At 54.3% G+C, this 15,301-nt stretch overlaps 4 protein-coding genes across 4 annotated transcripts; 1 reads left to right on the top strand and 3 right to left on the bottom strand.

The window, feature by feature from the left end:
• Window positions 1-80: 80 nt before the first annotated feature.
• On the bottom strand, window positions 81-1,253 carry CCMA1212_010332 (uncharacterized protein; the record flags this gene model as incomplete). Its single annotated transcript, XM_073707381.1, has 3 exons — window positions 81-560; window positions 694-1,095; window positions 1,200-1,253. 3 exons carry the CDS (start codon window positions 1,251-1,253, stop codon window positions 81-83), a joined length of 936 nt encoding a protein of 311 aa, XP_073554137.1.
• A 3,478-nt stretch (window positions 1,254-4,731) lies between these two features.
• On the top strand, window positions 4,732-7,380 carry CCMA1212_010331 (uncharacterized protein; the record flags this gene model as incomplete). The annotated part of the gene is made up of 3 exons (XM_073707380.1): window positions 4,732-6,590; window positions 6,643-7,067; window positions 7,127-7,380. The coding sequence occupies 3 exons, from the start codon at window positions 4,732-4,734 to the stop codon at window positions 7,378-7,380; spliced, it is 2,538 nt and encodes an 845-aa protein (XP_073554138.1).
• A 1,114-nt stretch (window positions 7,381-8,494) lies between these two features.
• CCMA1212_010330 (Lysophospholipid acyltransferase) lies at window positions 8,495-10,477 on the bottom strand (the record flags this gene model as incomplete). Its single annotated transcript, XM_073707379.1, has 5 exons — window positions 8,495-8,925; window positions 9,025-10,046; window positions 10,145-10,244; window positions 10,329-10,373; window positions 10,456-10,477. 5 exons carry the CDS (start codon window positions 10,475-10,477, stop codon window positions 8,495-8,497), a joined length of 1,620 nt encoding a protein of 539 aa, XP_073554139.1.
• Window positions 10,478-12,356: 1,879 nt separating this feature from the next.
• CCMA1212_010329 (Global transcription regulator sge1) lies at window positions 12,357-13,916 on the bottom strand (the record flags this gene model as incomplete). The annotated part of the gene is made up of 1 exon (XM_073707378.1): window positions 12,357-13,916. One exon carries the CDS (start codon window positions 13,914-13,916, stop codon window positions 12,357-12,359), a length of 1,560 nt encoding a protein of 519 aa, XP_073554162.1.
• Between the last annotated feature and the right edge of the window lie 1,385 nt (window positions 13,917-15,301).

The raw sequence follows: 15,301 nt of genomic DNA, 5'->3' as shown, positions 1-15,301 counted from the left end.
GTACTGCACCCTTTTTTTTTCGTAGCGGAACGTGGTGTCTTACGGGAGAAACAGCACGGATCAGAACTGTCAAAAGTATGCTAGAACGCCGCCAGAGCAATTGGCGACTCGGTCAGAAAATAAAGATTCTTCCACCAAGCAACCGAGCCTCCAATAAGCAAAACGTAGTAGATCCCGGACCACAGTACCACGCGCCCCGGCCGAGCAGCGTCAGCCTCGGGGAGCCAATACGGCTGCACGGCGCCCCAGATGCGCGGCAAGCCCATGGAGTTGCAGAACGCGTGGACGGCGACGACGGCAAGCAGGGAGCCCGTCCGCAGGAAGAGGAAGTTGGCGTAGGCCCCGAAGATGGACGTGTACGAGAACTGGAGGACGGAGCGGGCGACGGCGGCCACCAGGGGCGTCTGCGGGTGGGTGACGCGGAACTCGTAGAAGTGGTGCAGGTGGGCGAGCCCAAAGACGACGGGGGACAGGAAGATGATTCTGCTCAGGCTGGAGCCTGCCACCAGCAGCAGCGGGATGGCGGCGGAGCGGAAGAGACACTCTTCAGTGACGGGGCCCTGCAGAAGATGAGGGCATCAGCAACAGAACGAAAGACACGAAGACGAGGCGTAACGGGCCAGTTGGTTGACTGGTGATGTTCACTATATCAAACTGTAGTCCGCGGAAGAGGCATTGCTTCAAGACACTCACAGCAACCAGGTTTCGCCAGGCGGGCCATTCAGCCCAAATGTCCCGCAGCGGCTGGAATCCAGAGACCCATTCTCTCCAGCCGCCGTCAATGACAAGACTCTCGTAGAGCGGCGCCGCAAAGAGCAAGGCCGTCAAAAGGCAGCTCTTGAGCGCCTCGGTCAGCCCAATCGGCCAGTAGCCCATGAGATGCAACGGGCTGCAGCTGGTGGCCGCTGTTCCAGCCGCAGAATCGCAGACATGGGGCAAGAGGAGCAAGGTTGCGAGGGAGCACGCGGTCGTGGACAGCGAGACGGCGAATATCCTAGCGCGAATGGCCTCGGGGGCATCTCTTGAGCGGCCGGGAGAGGCTCGCGTCTGGGGGGAGGCGTACAGAGGCAGCACGTAGACGAGGGTATACGCTGCCTGGTGGGTTCATCGAGCTCCCCCGACAACGACGGGAAAGCATAATAGATTAGCAGACGCCCGCATGAGTTGAAGAGAGTTTCGTCGAACGTGTTACTGCTTACCAAGAGCCCAAAGGCCTCGGGCTGGGTGAGGGCGCCCGATGATGGAGCAGCCATTTCAGGAGGCCAGTGAAAGTATGTCAGGTTCTCACAAGTGATATCAGACACACGATATGACGGAATAGGTAAACAGGGTTGAAAACAAAGCACGGAGAATTGGGAGGTTCAACAGCCGCGCGCCAGTCGTCTAACGAAAGATCCCTTGCATGTGATGCCGCTTATTGGAAAAGAGAGTCCTGGAAGAAACAGCTTGGAGTGACACGAAGACAAAAAGCAGAGCAAAGAAAAGAGGGGACGCTGCAGCTACAGAGGAATTGAAGCCCTATGCGGGGAATGCAATGACGCAGGGCATGTTCAGGACGGCTAAGAGGTGAGATATGCAGCACAATGGGGAAGCGGTGGTTAATTGATGTCTCGAGAAGACAAAGGCTTCGTGATCATTGTGGTGTGTACAGCAGCTGTGAGGCTGGAGAGAATGGCATTTTTGTCTCGGCTGGACTCATGGAACAATGGGTTCCTGCATTTGGTGCGCAACACTAAGAAAAAGGCGCTTAGTTCCATTGGTGGCCATCTTGGTGGCTCTATCCAGCAATATGTGGTTACGGGGGTCATTGATCAAACCTTGAACTGGATGATATGTGAGCCGAGGACTGAATCGGTTGTTGCTGCCATATATCCGAAGAACCGTCGATTTGTTGTTGTTTGTTTATTTGCTTTAGGTGATCCGACTGCTACTCCGGGGTAGATCGAAGTGACAATTTTCTGTAGAATTGACATGGAGCTGGCAGGGATCTCGATACGGCTTGATAGAACCCATACCCTGGGGGCACGTAAATGGCGTCAACGGAAATCCATTGCACATGACGAGCAATTGACCAGGTCTCCGACCGCTTCGGTGACCCGATTCAACAGCCAGACATGAAGAATTGCAACCGCCAGCGCGTGTTTCATCCTCGCAGTTTTCTCTCAACGTTCAGCCTGGCGGATGCTTCCTAGCGTCACCAGCGTCCAATCTCATGCGCCCAAGTGTTCGTGCATGGACACACGTCCATTCCGGTGGACTTCTTGTTTGCCCATCACTATCAACATCAGCATCATCCTCAGCAAGCAATGGGAGGATCAAGCACCACGGAGTACTGTACATGAGCGCCACCTCACCCGGCGCCTGTTTGACGGAGTACATGCCTGTCCGGCGGACACACGAGGCGCCAAATGGCCGCAGCAGAACAGACGCAGCGCAGAGCATCCTGAGGCTGTTTGTCCGCATATGCATATGCATGTGCATGCAGATGCCTTGTGCCTGTAATTTCAGGGCGTGCAGGCCAGAGGATGCCTGCGCCACGCTCGCGTGTTGCTGGACCTGCGCATACAACGTCGAGCCTGGCCAGTCAAATCAATACCTCAGAGCAGTGGAAAGCCAGGCTGTTTGTATTCGGACCAGTTGGTCGGATGCCGTGATTGCTTGTAAAAGCAGTACGGCACTCCGTAATAATCAAGGCATAGCAATTTGGTCAACACTCCACAGCTGAGCAATGGCAAAACGGAGCTCTTCTCCAGCAAGCCGGGCCTTCCCAGGCACCGTTCCGCTTCTTCGGCCACAGCTCCCCAGCTCGGGATCCCTTCATCTCAGTAGTTCACCGCTAGCAGCCCGCAGAGTTCATGCTAGCCACCGATCTGGTTAACTCGGCCTCTCTGCCTGACTCCGTCCAAACCTGCGGCGATCGCGTTGGCCTCAGGCCCTCGTTCGGAGCGCGCGCGCCCATTTGCCCGTCGGCTGCGGCACATTTCCTGGCCTCTCGTCGTTTGCTCTGCTGCTGTCGCTCTTCCAGTTGCGCTTCTTCCGGAGTCTCTGGGAGCTCGGACCTGCGTCTCCCCTGCAGGTGGCCCAGCCAGCGGCGCTTCTGTCCTGCTTGTGCCTGCTTCTGTAGTCTGCGAAAAGAAGGGGTCCCCTGCAGCTGCGCGATAGGCTCCGGCCAGTAAGAGCCTCTGTTTGCCCTGTCTTGTCTCCAGCCAGCGGATCCTGCGCTGACGGTGTCTGGCTCCGGATCCTCTTCTCTAGAGGTATGAGAAACGAAGCATGCAAGGGACGGACAGGTGAAGAGAAAGACAAGAGACAAACTGATGAGGAGGGATGGCGCTGCAGTCGATCGGAGACACAAGCAAGAGTGGTTGTACCTGTACTCGTAGATGCCTTATCACCAAGGCAGGCGGTCAAGGTCGAAGCTCCCTTCTCGCCTTCTGTCTGTCTTCCATGACAACAAAACTTGAAGGAACCCAGCCGGAGATTGTAGGTACCTGACTAGGCCCCATGCTTATGCTGGGGAGCCCACGTATGTTCGCGTTCGGCGCAGGCCCGAGTACTAGCAGAAAGAACTCGGCAGGAGCCTTGAACGGTTGAAGCTCTTGCCCGAGAAACAGACTTTCTCGACCAAAACTCAATTCTGTGGAAAGAGCGATCACGAGAGCAACCAAATATCAACAACAACAAAAACAACAAAAACATCACCATCAATCTCCAACCGAGACTCACCAGCTCCACGTCTCACCCACGACTGTCGCCTTGCATAAAGTAACCGCATCACCACCAGCAGCAGCACAACCTCTGCGGGTCAGCAACCAGCCCGTCCATTTGTTACGGAGCCGCGAACCAGCCCCAGGCGCTGAGGCCAGGCCCGAGCCAGCCAAGCTAACTGCTGCTGCTGCTGCGACCACCACGCAAAATATCCCCTTTTCATGGGCCTCCCCCCCGGGCCGCATCTCGTACCCCGTCAACCGCCTTGCTCGGCTCTCTCTTCGCATCCTCCACACTCGTTTTCCTCGTTCGTCTGTCGCTCTCTATCTGCTGACCGTCTACGCTCTTTTCTGCCCTGCCCATACTGGGACTACGCACGCCTTGGCTGGCATCGTTGCACTTCGTCTCGCCAGTTTTCCTGCTGCAGACCGTCTTGAGTCGTCCTCGTCGACCTACGAAGTACATGCCCTCGGCTTCACGTCCTTTTTAATTTTTAATTCTTTCAATCGCTACTTCGGATCGCTCCGTAAAACTCTTCGACAGCTCGCCTGCAGCCCTCTCAGCGCGCTGCTCATTTTTTGGTTACACTTCGATTCTCCCCCTTGGGTTCTCATTTTTCATCTGCTCTTGCGAACATAATAGCCGCCGACTCTTTTTAGACGCGACCAATCAGTTTCAGCTTCTTCTATTCCCCCTCTTAACATTTGCCATCGGATACCCTTTCGTGCTCTGGTAGACTTTGGCTTGTTCTGTGGGAGCTTCGCCTGTCCAATCCGAATTGGCATGGCCAGCAGCCCGACCTGCTCACAGCATCCTCCACGACGAATCGAAACCCTCGGAGATAAAAACTGAGCACAATACATACAGACAGCGTCGCCACCTCCGCACCAGACGATAGACTGGGCCTACACATGCTCACGCCCTGCAAGACCGAAATCCGTTCATAGCTGCACCGACGTCTCGCCATCTCCGCATCAGTTGGGCAAATGTTATGAGCCAGCCCTAGTTTTGAGTGAGCAGAGGATGTCCGAATCGCCCGACTCCGAGCGGTCCTCTCAGGGTGAGAAGCTTCAGATCCGACTGGTGCCTTACTCGCCGCCCAGGCTCAGCGGCGGCTCCGAGCTTTTCAGCCCTGAGCCTTCTCTCTCCTCGAGGCCGGACAATGTCGAGGTTCACGCCGCCGACGAATCGCCAAGGACTTCGAGTCCTCCGCCTTCAATCTCGACCGTTGTTGGTCCGTCGCGCTCCTCGACGGGCAAGCGACGCAGCTCAAGCATTGGCGCTAGCAAGGTCCTCGAAAGCGCATCATCTTCCGTCGAGACCCTCGAACCCTCGCGGTCGAGGAACCGATCCCAATCTCTGTCACAGTCACTTAGAAACCTGACATCTCCGCCGTCGCCAGAGATCCAACCTGCAGCCCCTACTCAACGTCGCCCAAAGAGATTCATCGATATCAACCTCAATTCTGACAACAAGACCTTCTCGCTCGTCCCCCTGTCCTCCCGAGCCTCTCGCACCGACTCCTTCGTTTCTACTCGCACCGACTCGAACCCCCATTTCTCTGTCGCTTCCAGTGCTTCCTATCGGCAACAGTCTTCAAGCATCTTTAGTGAGGACCGCCCCAGCTCCCCTTTGACGACCCTGGCCGAGGACAGCACGTCTGTGACCGCATCGTTTACTCCCTCAATTCCCGAAGAAGATCCCGATCCAGCCTCACCATGGAATTATCGCCTGGTTGGTGGACTGCGCAAGGTTGACAGCCAACTGAGCGATGTCACAGATACCACTCCTACCCGCCTGCCTTCGTTTCTGGAGGAAGAGCCCGACCTCTCGAGCAAGATTGCGATCCAGGAAGAGCCTATCACTGCTTTCCCCCTCACCACCAAGCGATCATTCTCGTCTGGCAAGACTGGCAACACGGTGTCGGATCGCACGAATTACAAGACGTATGCGCAAAGCTCTTCCGGCCCGGACACTGTTCGCGGCTCCATGGCATCGGATTTTGACACCTCTTCGCTATTCCCCACCGGCTCCAACTACGTCGTGTACGATGGCGCATCGGCTTCTGATGATCAGTCACGGCCGCATTCCGACTCGGAACAGAGGGAAGCCCCCAACTACATTGTCCACGGACACCGACGTACGCAGTCTGATGGGACGGATATCTCTCATGTGCAGTCCGAGTACTCGAGAGATAGCATGGTCGTTGCTCCTTTACGGCCCATGCGGTCGGGCCGTCTCTACTCCAACTCGACGGTTGTGAGCGCCAGATCGCTTGAGCATCTGAGGACCGGATCTTTGAACTCCATGTCCAGCGCCAGAATCAATCAAGATGCCGATCCCAACGCGCCAATGGGTATGTCCACGCAGGTAGATTTAGAAGGGCGGCACTCACGGAACCACTCAGGGTCTGGACAAGGCATTCACCGCAGAAGTCCCTCTAGAACACAGCCGTGGGGCCCCGCCCTGTCCACGGTCCTCTCAGAGAGCGAACGGAGCGACCCGTCGACGCGGTCCATCTCTCGGCTGTCTGGAAATGCTCGTAGCAGCGTCTTCACGCTCAACCAGCTTCGGCAGACGGGTAGCTTCTCCACCTTTGGACTGGAGGAGGCCCTGGCCATGGCGTCTCGTTCTCGGAGCGGCTCTGTAGATCGACCTCAGCCAGTTCACGGCAGAGAGACGCCTTATTCCACTGCTCGCCTAGTGCGCGACCATGACGAGGACGGCGATGGCCTTGCGGATTTGGAGAGCATGAACCGCCTCCCCTCTCGCGCCCGAGGCCTCAGCATGGTCTCCAACCACTCGGGAGACAGGAACATCCGCTCCTCAAGCAGCTCCCGAAACAACAGTATAAGCTACGCGGCCATTCCGGCATGGGCACGGTGAGCAAGCCAATCAATGACTGAAATGCTCTGCAAGGTCTAACTTTGACAGGGTCTATTACGGAAGTGGAGAGCGGCGCTTTCTCGCAGCGCAGCCTTCCAACGAGTCCATGTTTTCGCAGTTCACCAGCAGCCTACACCGCGACTCGTCTCATAGCCGCTCCCCAAGCTATGAGCAGCACACGCCCGAGATTGTCAATCCCCGCCGCCGACCCCACGAAACCCAGAGGCGAGCAAGTGAATCCGACTCGATGGACATCCGGCCGGTGCCTCAGCCCGAGCCCTATTTGCCCGTCAGTTCTGGTGTCGTCAAAAAGAAGACGTCGAGCATCTGGTCACCGCATCTGCAACACGACAGACGAGCTAGCCGATATAGCATTTGGTCGCCTCCTTCACTGTCTGAATCTGCCGATTTCGGGCTCTGGCGACGGAACATTCAACTTGTGCTGTTCATCATCGGGTTCATCTGCCCCTTGGGTGAGTTGCTCGACGGTTTCCCTTGGAGTGACCACTTGGCTAACATACAGGAATAACAGCGTGGATGATTGGCGCCGTTCTGCCGATCCCTCCCAAGCCGGAGCGAGCCATGACGGAGCGAATCTACATCACCGGCCATCTGGACATCCGAATGGAGGCGCGACACCAGAGGCAGTACATCCATGCGGAGCGTCTGCACGAGCGGCTCAAGTGGTGGAGAAGCGTCAACCGACGCATGTCCATCATTGGCGGCATCATTCTCAGTCTCTGCATCATCCTCATTGCCGTGGGCGCGAAGCAACAGTGGCATTGATGAGGAACTCTTCTCGATTCTATCATACCTGGACGGACATTATAAAAAGCGACAGTTTATGGATTTTCAGCGTTCATCTTTTCTTTTTCTAGCGGGACGATAAAACTTTTGTCAAGGGAATCCTCTTCTTTCCCCTTCTATGGAACGGCGCCGACCTTTGGATAATTTTCCGGACTAACCTTCGATTTTTTGCGCAAAAGCTCTTACGAGATGACGATTCTTTCTTCCTCTTACCATACACATCTTACTTACATCCTTATATACATTACATACGCATGTACACGCACGACGACGGTTTATGCGTAACGCTTTTTTCAACTTTTTTTTTTTATTACATATCTTATTTTTCTCTTCATTTGAAACCTGATGGAGCATGAGAGACTTATGATGGTGTTTTTGACTTGAATGGGGCGACGATGAGAGATTTTGGAGTCCTTTGGGAGGGATTCTTACACGGGGACATGTACGATGCACACAACACGACATTCGTCGGAGTTCTTGATGAGCGGCGGTTCAAAGATGGAAGCGGGTGACGAAGGATGGGTAGCTTTGAGGAGGCTAGAATTTCGACAGAAGCAGATGAAATGAGACTATTTTCTACATACATATCTCCATGTGACAGTTATACTATTTATGGCAATAGTGATTGATGATGCTGATTGTTGCTAGATGGTAGGACTATCCAAGAAATATATCCTTAAGATATATATATATACTTCCACACCAAAGATGGTACGGCCATTTCATTACCATCAGATAATACCGTATAATACCGCACATGTCATCATTTGGCAAAATAAAAACCATCAATTTTCAGACTTTGAAGCGATAGGACTTCATACTCTCGTAAAATCGTTCTTAAAAGTAGTTCGGAATCAAGCCACACAGCTGCTAGCATTTGAGGGTGTGTCCATACTGACACCACTCGTCTCTGCAATATGAATAGAATCTCTTGTCCAAGAGCAAATTCGCACGCTCCCCCCAACTCGCTCATTATGATAAAATACATCCCCCGTCCCGAACATGTCTATATGCCATGACTCGTCCCATCCCAAAAGCACCCAAGGCAAGCATCACCAATACTCCCAACACAGTTTATTTTCCATCTCCCATGTCAAAGCGTCTTTCTCTTCTGCATCGCCGCAATCTCCGCTTTGAACTCATTGACAGCCTCGGCAATGTCCCCCTCGGGATCCTTGGAGATGCCGAGGATTGGCTCTCTGCCCGAGAGGCTCTCGCTGCTCGTCGTCCGCTTGAGCCGGGCGCTGGCCCTACCCTGGCGGCTCTCGAGCTTCTTCTTGAGTAGCGTCTTGCCGGGGGACGCGAAGAAGGCGAGCGATGCGACGGTCCAGATGAAGGCGTAAAAGTAGACGTGGGACCAGGCGCGGACCGAGTCCTTGAAGCTGAGAATGAGGAAGGGCAGCGTCGTGAAGGAAAAGGTGAGCTGGGTGACGAGGTAGGTGGCAAAGTCGTAGTACTTCTTCTTGGGCGTGGGGTTGCCCGTGATGGGGTCGAGGAAAAAGGGGCGGACATGTCGGCGGAAGTCTGTCGCACAGATGGCAGTTAGTATTTGTCCAAGACGAGAGCGGTGGATTCAAAAAAAAAAAAAAAAAATTAAAAAAAAAATAAAGAGGCATCTCTTACTCTTGGCTGAGGTCTGAATCAGACTGGCCAGCATGAAGCTGAGATAATAGCCCGGGTAGAAGCCGTGCCAAAAGGCGCTCGTGATAAAGGTCGTCATGCTGGCGCGGAAGCCGGGCTTCTTCCCGCGGGGTGTCACGCGCAGGTAAATGTAGTTGCGCAGCCAGTTGTTGGTGTTCATGTTCCACCCGGCCAGGTACGCGCGCGGGTTCTGGGCCGTCTCGACCATCCAGGGGTCGACGTTCTGCAGGCGATTCCACGAGACCTTGCCGGTGACGGGGTCGACGCCGTTGTAGCCCAGGCCGGCCAGGATGCAGGCGCCTTCGGTCAGCGCCCAGACGCCGTAGAACTTGAAGCGCGTCACCTGGCTGGCCATGTGGATCAGCCACACGCGCTGGAGGAACGAGCGCTCGACAAACGACGGGTCCGTGACGTGGGTGTGGCTGAACCTGCCCGACAGGGCGACGAAGAGGCCGATCCATACGAGGCCCGTGATGGCCTTCTTGGTGGCGGGAGTGCCGCTGCGAGGAATCTTGCGCTTCTTGCGCACAGGAGGCTTCTTCGCGGGGTCCATCTGGGCGGGGACGTCGAACATGGACGTGTCGATCCAGCGGCGGTACTCGGCATAGTCAAAGGCCGGGCCGCCGAAGAGCGACGGGAAGAAGAGCACATAGCCGGCGTAGTCGACGAGGGGCGGCAGGTCCTTAAGGGCGCGGTTCCGCTGCAGCTCGGACAGCTGGTCGGCGGGCAGCTGGCCGTCGGCGACGTTCCAGCAAAAGGCGGACAGCTTCATGACGAGCACCATCTGGGCGCCGGTGATGTCGACGACGGAGGGGTCGTTTGCGATCTGGCGCTGGATGTGGCTGATGGACATGTGGCCCATGACGAAGACGAAGCCGATCCAGGGCATGTAGGGGCTACCGCGCAGGTACTTTGCGATGGCGTAGGCGCCGCCCGCGCTGATGGCGAGGGTGATGATGCCATTCCAGAGGTCAAAGAGGCCGACGAGGTAGAAAAGGGAGACGCTGTTGGACGATCGATGGCGCAGAGGAGACGCCAAGGGTGGTCAGCTTTTGATGCGGGCGAGACGGGTTCTTGCATGATGCTGCTGGCGGTGATTTACCAGATGATGAAGAGATTCTTTAGGAGCGGCTTCGAGTCCGGCAGGCGCTTGAGAATTCCCGCGAGCGGATATGAGAGGAGAAATGAGAAGATGAGCTTGACTGTCGAGAGAGGAGCAGCATTTGGTTAGAGGCAGGTTCACGAATCGAGTTTGTCGAGGCGTCGAGGAGGGGGTTTTTCCTTACCTTCGTCGGGAGAAGCGCCAAGCTTCGGTGCCAGCGCCGCGAAAGCTGCAAGAATGGAACAGCACACGTCAGCTCAATTCGGAGATTGTGAGGAGACTATAGAGAGAAGATGGGAAGAGAGTCTTACGCCTGTGCAGGAACAGCAGCATCGCGAACGTATGCGCCCTGGCCCAAGAAGTCGAGGTGAGTTGTCAAGAAGACGGAAATCGATGATGTAGTTGGTAGGAGAAAAAAAAAGAGGAACAAGTTGACAGGGTACCTGGCAGAGGAGCTACCCCAAGAGAGGAGAGCAAAATGGAGGGGTCAAAAAGTGGGAAGCTTAGAGAAAAAGGTACAGCAATTCAAATGGAAGGAAAAGGAAACACGACGACAGAGGAGATGTTTTGACAAGATGATCACAATTCACACTGAATAATAATACAAAGGAGACGCGAAGAGAAAAAGAGGAAGAGGCAATCGTTGAGCAAGACACGCCGCTCTGATTGATTTGTTGAGGCGCGTCAAATGACGATGCATGCATGGGCTCCTCTAATTGAACGACGTCAGCTCCCACCCATGCACATGCTCAGCTCCTTGGGTCCAGCCAAGATACATACAGTCACATACAATGTTGCCTTACCAAAAAGTACCCGACCAGTCCACGGGACTCGAATCATTCGACGCCCAAGTCACACGTGCTAAACAATCCATGCAATATTCATTCTTTTCTTTGCATGCCATTTTGTAGTTCTCGTCGAGATAGTTATGCCAATACTACACATTTGGAATCTGCAGTTTGTAGATGAAAAGCTGAAGCCCGTATCATGAGGCTTTCACGGATAAGTAAAGTATATTAAGTAGAACGCAGCACACACGACTCCAACAACTAGGTTGGTATACCTAACCCATGTGAATATCCTCAAACTCAAAGCATCCCACCTACCATACAGTCGTAGTCCCTCCACCTATGAACAAACGAACCTACGTATAGTATCAGTCATCACCCCTCATTTCGACCATCATCCACCACAACATACATCGAGTCTGCCATCATCTTACATCACATGGCATACCCATAAGGGCAGCATCTCATCACCCCTTCACTACACCTTGATCTAAACTACAACATGACTCGGGAGCAACAAAGGCAGGAGATGGGCAACGTGTGAGTCAAAGAGTGCCTGAGACCTTAGGAAAACGTCCAGGGGTCAGGAGCCGGTTACTCTATCGTACCAGCACAGCTGTAGAAAGTACGATACAAAGGACAAGAACTTCAACCTCGTCCGAAGCAGCAGTTCCTCGCCATCTCCAACCTCGTCATCCACGATCGGGTTACAGCACGTCGGTCCTCGCCTCACCCCTATTCCTAGAGTGCGGAACAATAAACATAACAACTACTACTCAGTGATTCACAGTGGCACATGTGGACGGAGGCAAGGTGGAGAGCAGCAACTCTTTTCAGTACTATAACTAAACTATCTGAGAGCAACAACTTTTTTTTTTTTTTTTTGCTTTTGTCTTTTTATACAAGCCATCAGCAAAATCTCCATCCGTGTTACCGCCGCAAGTATTGCTGCCTCCGCGAACCGACATTAAGGAAGCCCAGAATCCCAACGCCCAACCATCGTATATAAAAAAGCCGATCCCAACCCCGGATATTAAAAGTTAGGATTACATGGTGATATCGAAACGGAACAAACAAGAAAAGTCGACAAGGGGTATTAGATACTCCCAAACTCCGCACAAGTGACCGAAAATCCCGTCCCAAAAGTCATCCGGAAACTCCACCTCAATGCTCAACCGGGCTTCAGCCCAGGAGCGGTGGCCGTGACAAGTCCCTAGGGCGAGCTGTGCCCGCGCCGGGTCTGGTAAAAAAAGCACAAACTTTTGACAATGCCGAATGCCCCGTGACTCCCGTGTGATGCCAAGTCAAACCCATTTTTTGTGTGACCCTTCTAAGCCTGCAATGAAAAGTGACGAGAATATAGATACAGTAGATGACCAAACACCAGCCCCAACCCCTCGGTTCGCCGTCTTTGAGCGCGCTGATTACATGCCGCCCGAAAGCCAAGGGGTCCATTCTTCATTAGGAGGAGGCTCATACTGACTAGTGTTGGCGGTGTTTTGCTGGTTCTCTCCAAGTGACAGAGCACCATGATCGTGCGGAAAGAAGGCTACCGGTCGTAAGGCGCCTCGGTGCTCCTGGCGTCTCTGCTGCGGCTGGAACAGATGCTGCGCCTGCTGAGGCTGAGGAGGCTGATACTGCATTGCGCTGTGGTGCTGATGGTGATGCTGCATCGGGCCAGGATGCTGGTGTTGATGCAGCACGGGGCTGGGCAGCTGAGGCTGAGGTTGCACGGGGCTAGGCAGTAGGTGCTGGTTGTGCTGGTTGTGCTGATTGTGCTGGCTGTGCTGGTGGTGCTCATGCATGCCCACCAACTCTACTTCAGGCAACTCCTGTTGATGAAGTTGTAGCTGCTGCTGTTGCTGCACTTGCTGTTGCTGTAGTTGTTGTTGCTGTAGTTGCTGTTGCTGCAGTTGTTGTTGCTGCAGTTGCTGTTGCTGCAGTTGCTGTTGCTGAAGTTGCTGTTGCTGAAGTTGCTGCTGCTGCAATTGCTGTTGCTGCAGCTGCTGTTGCTGCAGCTGCTGTTGTTGAAGCTGCGGGTAGTTGTGCCCATGGTGATGTTGCAGTTCAGTGTGCTGCTGCATCTGGTACTGGTGGTGATGATCATGTCCCTGGCCCTCAGCATGGGCCGAAGCATCGGCAGTCACAAACAGAGTGGGAAACCAATCTGCAGTGGTATAACCCGCGTCGGCGACGGCGGCGGTGGCTGTGAGTTGATTCATGTCCTGAGTGAAGGCGATGTGGTCGGGGGACATTGTGGGAGCAGGAGGCGTGACTTCCGTGGGGGCAGAAACGGGCAGGTAGAAGGCATGACCACCAGCTGGGGCGGCGGCATTGGGATCATGGGGGTCCTGGATATGCTGATGCAATATCAGGGGCATTCCAGGCACGGGGGTGCGGAAGTTTTGGTTGAGGTAGAGCTCAGGACGAATCCGCACGTTTGCGAACTGGGGGTGGCCAGTCGGTGTGCTGAGGAACTTGACGTCGTCGAGGTCGTAGTAGCTGACCAGGTGGTGAGGGACGCCACGGTAGTTGATGCTGATAGTCTTCTTGACCAATCCGTCGCCCTTGAAGTCGTACGAGTCCGTCAGAGACCCGACCAACGATCTCTCAATGTCCGGTGTGGCCCCCGAGCTGTTGGCTACGGGCTTGTGTACTCCATGGCCAGCTCTCCTGCGCTTTAGGGCACGCTTTTTCTCGCCAGGCGGAAACGGCCGTTGCAACTCTCTGTATATTAGAAAGTTGTCTAGGATGCGGCTGGGGCTCCAGGATATGCCGTCGGTCCAGCGCTTGATGCCAGAGGCATGCTCCTCGTAGATGAAGACGCTGCCGCTGACGATGAGTTGCTGCCTCTCGCGGTCATGCGGGCGGCGGGGAACGTGGCTGATGATGCCGTCGAGGCAGGCCGAAAAGAGGAGAAGCGCGTCGGTGGTGTCGTTGATGAATCCCCGGAAGGTGGGAGTGAGACGAGGTTGATCAGACATTTTGGCTGAGAAAAAGTTGATCGACAATTCAAAGAGTTTGAAGAGAGTAAAGAGAAGACGTGAGAACTGGGGAATGACGACAGAAAGACAAGCGGCAAGAGTGAAGAGAAGGTAGGAAGACGGAGGGAGAAGTGATCTCGGAGGTTTAAAGAAGATAATTTAGAGGAGGATAGAAATGCGATGACTTGAGAATAAGATAGAAGGGAGGATAACAGGGTAGAGTGAGAAGTAGTCTTGAAGAGGTAAGTAGAAGATGGAGGTTAGAGCAGATGGAGAATAGGAGAGGAAGAAGATAGAAGAGAGGATTGGGAGGTTGAGAGTAGTAGTTTTTTTCAGGAGGATGAGAAAAGTCGATAGAAGAGAGGACAGGAAGCGGAGAGAATACAAAGACCAGGGTCTTTAGAGGAGGTGAAGATACAAAAGAGGAACGTCGCGGGACAGCAAGGAGAGATGTTATAAAAGTACAAGAGACCTCGTAAGACGACGAGCAGAGATCTCGAGGAGGATTGGAAGAGCCGTTGGAGGTTGATGAGAAGCGATATTAGAGGAGGCTGATTGGACACCTCGGTGAGGACAAGTAAATTCCTCAGAGGCGGTAGGATAGACTGATACCTTGAAGGCAGGCGAAAGGATAGGTCCTCAGAGGCGGGCAAGTATACTGACTCGAAGGAGGACGATGAAGAAGTATAAATAGATTTCCTCCTTTGCAGAGGAGCCGAGAGAAGATCCAGAAGAGGTGGATGAAGAGCGCGGGAGAGGCAACCCAGTAGCCCCAAGCGTAGAAGGCGGAAGACGAAAAAGACCGAGGCGGCGATCTTAGATACCGACTTGGTGGTTGAGCGAGGATATCACGAGCGGACGGAGGCAGATAGCCAGAGCGTTGAGAGCGTTTGCTTGAGAGCGTTTGAGTTTGCTTGAGAGCGTTTGAGTTCACCGAAGTGCGAGCGAGCGGTTGGGTCTTTGACGAGACGAGCCACGGAAGCTGAAGCTTGGTATCGATCCAAAGGTGCGAAAAGAGAAGCAGGAGCAGCAGAAGCAAGGGGGGCGAGGCGGGTTATATAGGTAGGCAGTGTCTGTCAATCGAACGCCTCAGAGGATGAGCTTCCCTCATAGGGAGTAGTAGGCAAAGACAAGGCAAAGGCAAGGCGAGGCAAGATGAGGCAAGGCGAGGTGGAAGTGAGGTAGGCTGGATTGGGAGCTGAGGCGGGAGCTGGAGCTGATAAGGAGAGGAAGAGAACGAAGAGGCAGAAGCGAAGAAAGCGTAGGTGAGCCGCGAAGTTAAGAAGGAAGAGGGAAAGAGGGGTCCGTCGTGGTGTTGGCTGCCCTGTCCTGCGCTTGCCGTGGTGTGTCTGTGTGGCTTGTGGCTTGCAGGCCTGGTTTCTTTC

Source organism: Trichoderma ghanense (genome assembly GCF_004382785.1).
Source record: "Trichoderma ghanense strain CCMA-1212 chromosome Unknown scaffold_24, whole genome shotgun sequence".
Lineage (NCBI taxonomy): Eukaryota > Fungi > Ascomycota > Sordariomycetes > Hypocreales > Hypocreaceae > Trichoderma > Trichoderma ghanense.
Note: the sequence above shows the minus strand (reverse complement) of the source record. Positions and strands in the feature narration are given on the sequence as shown.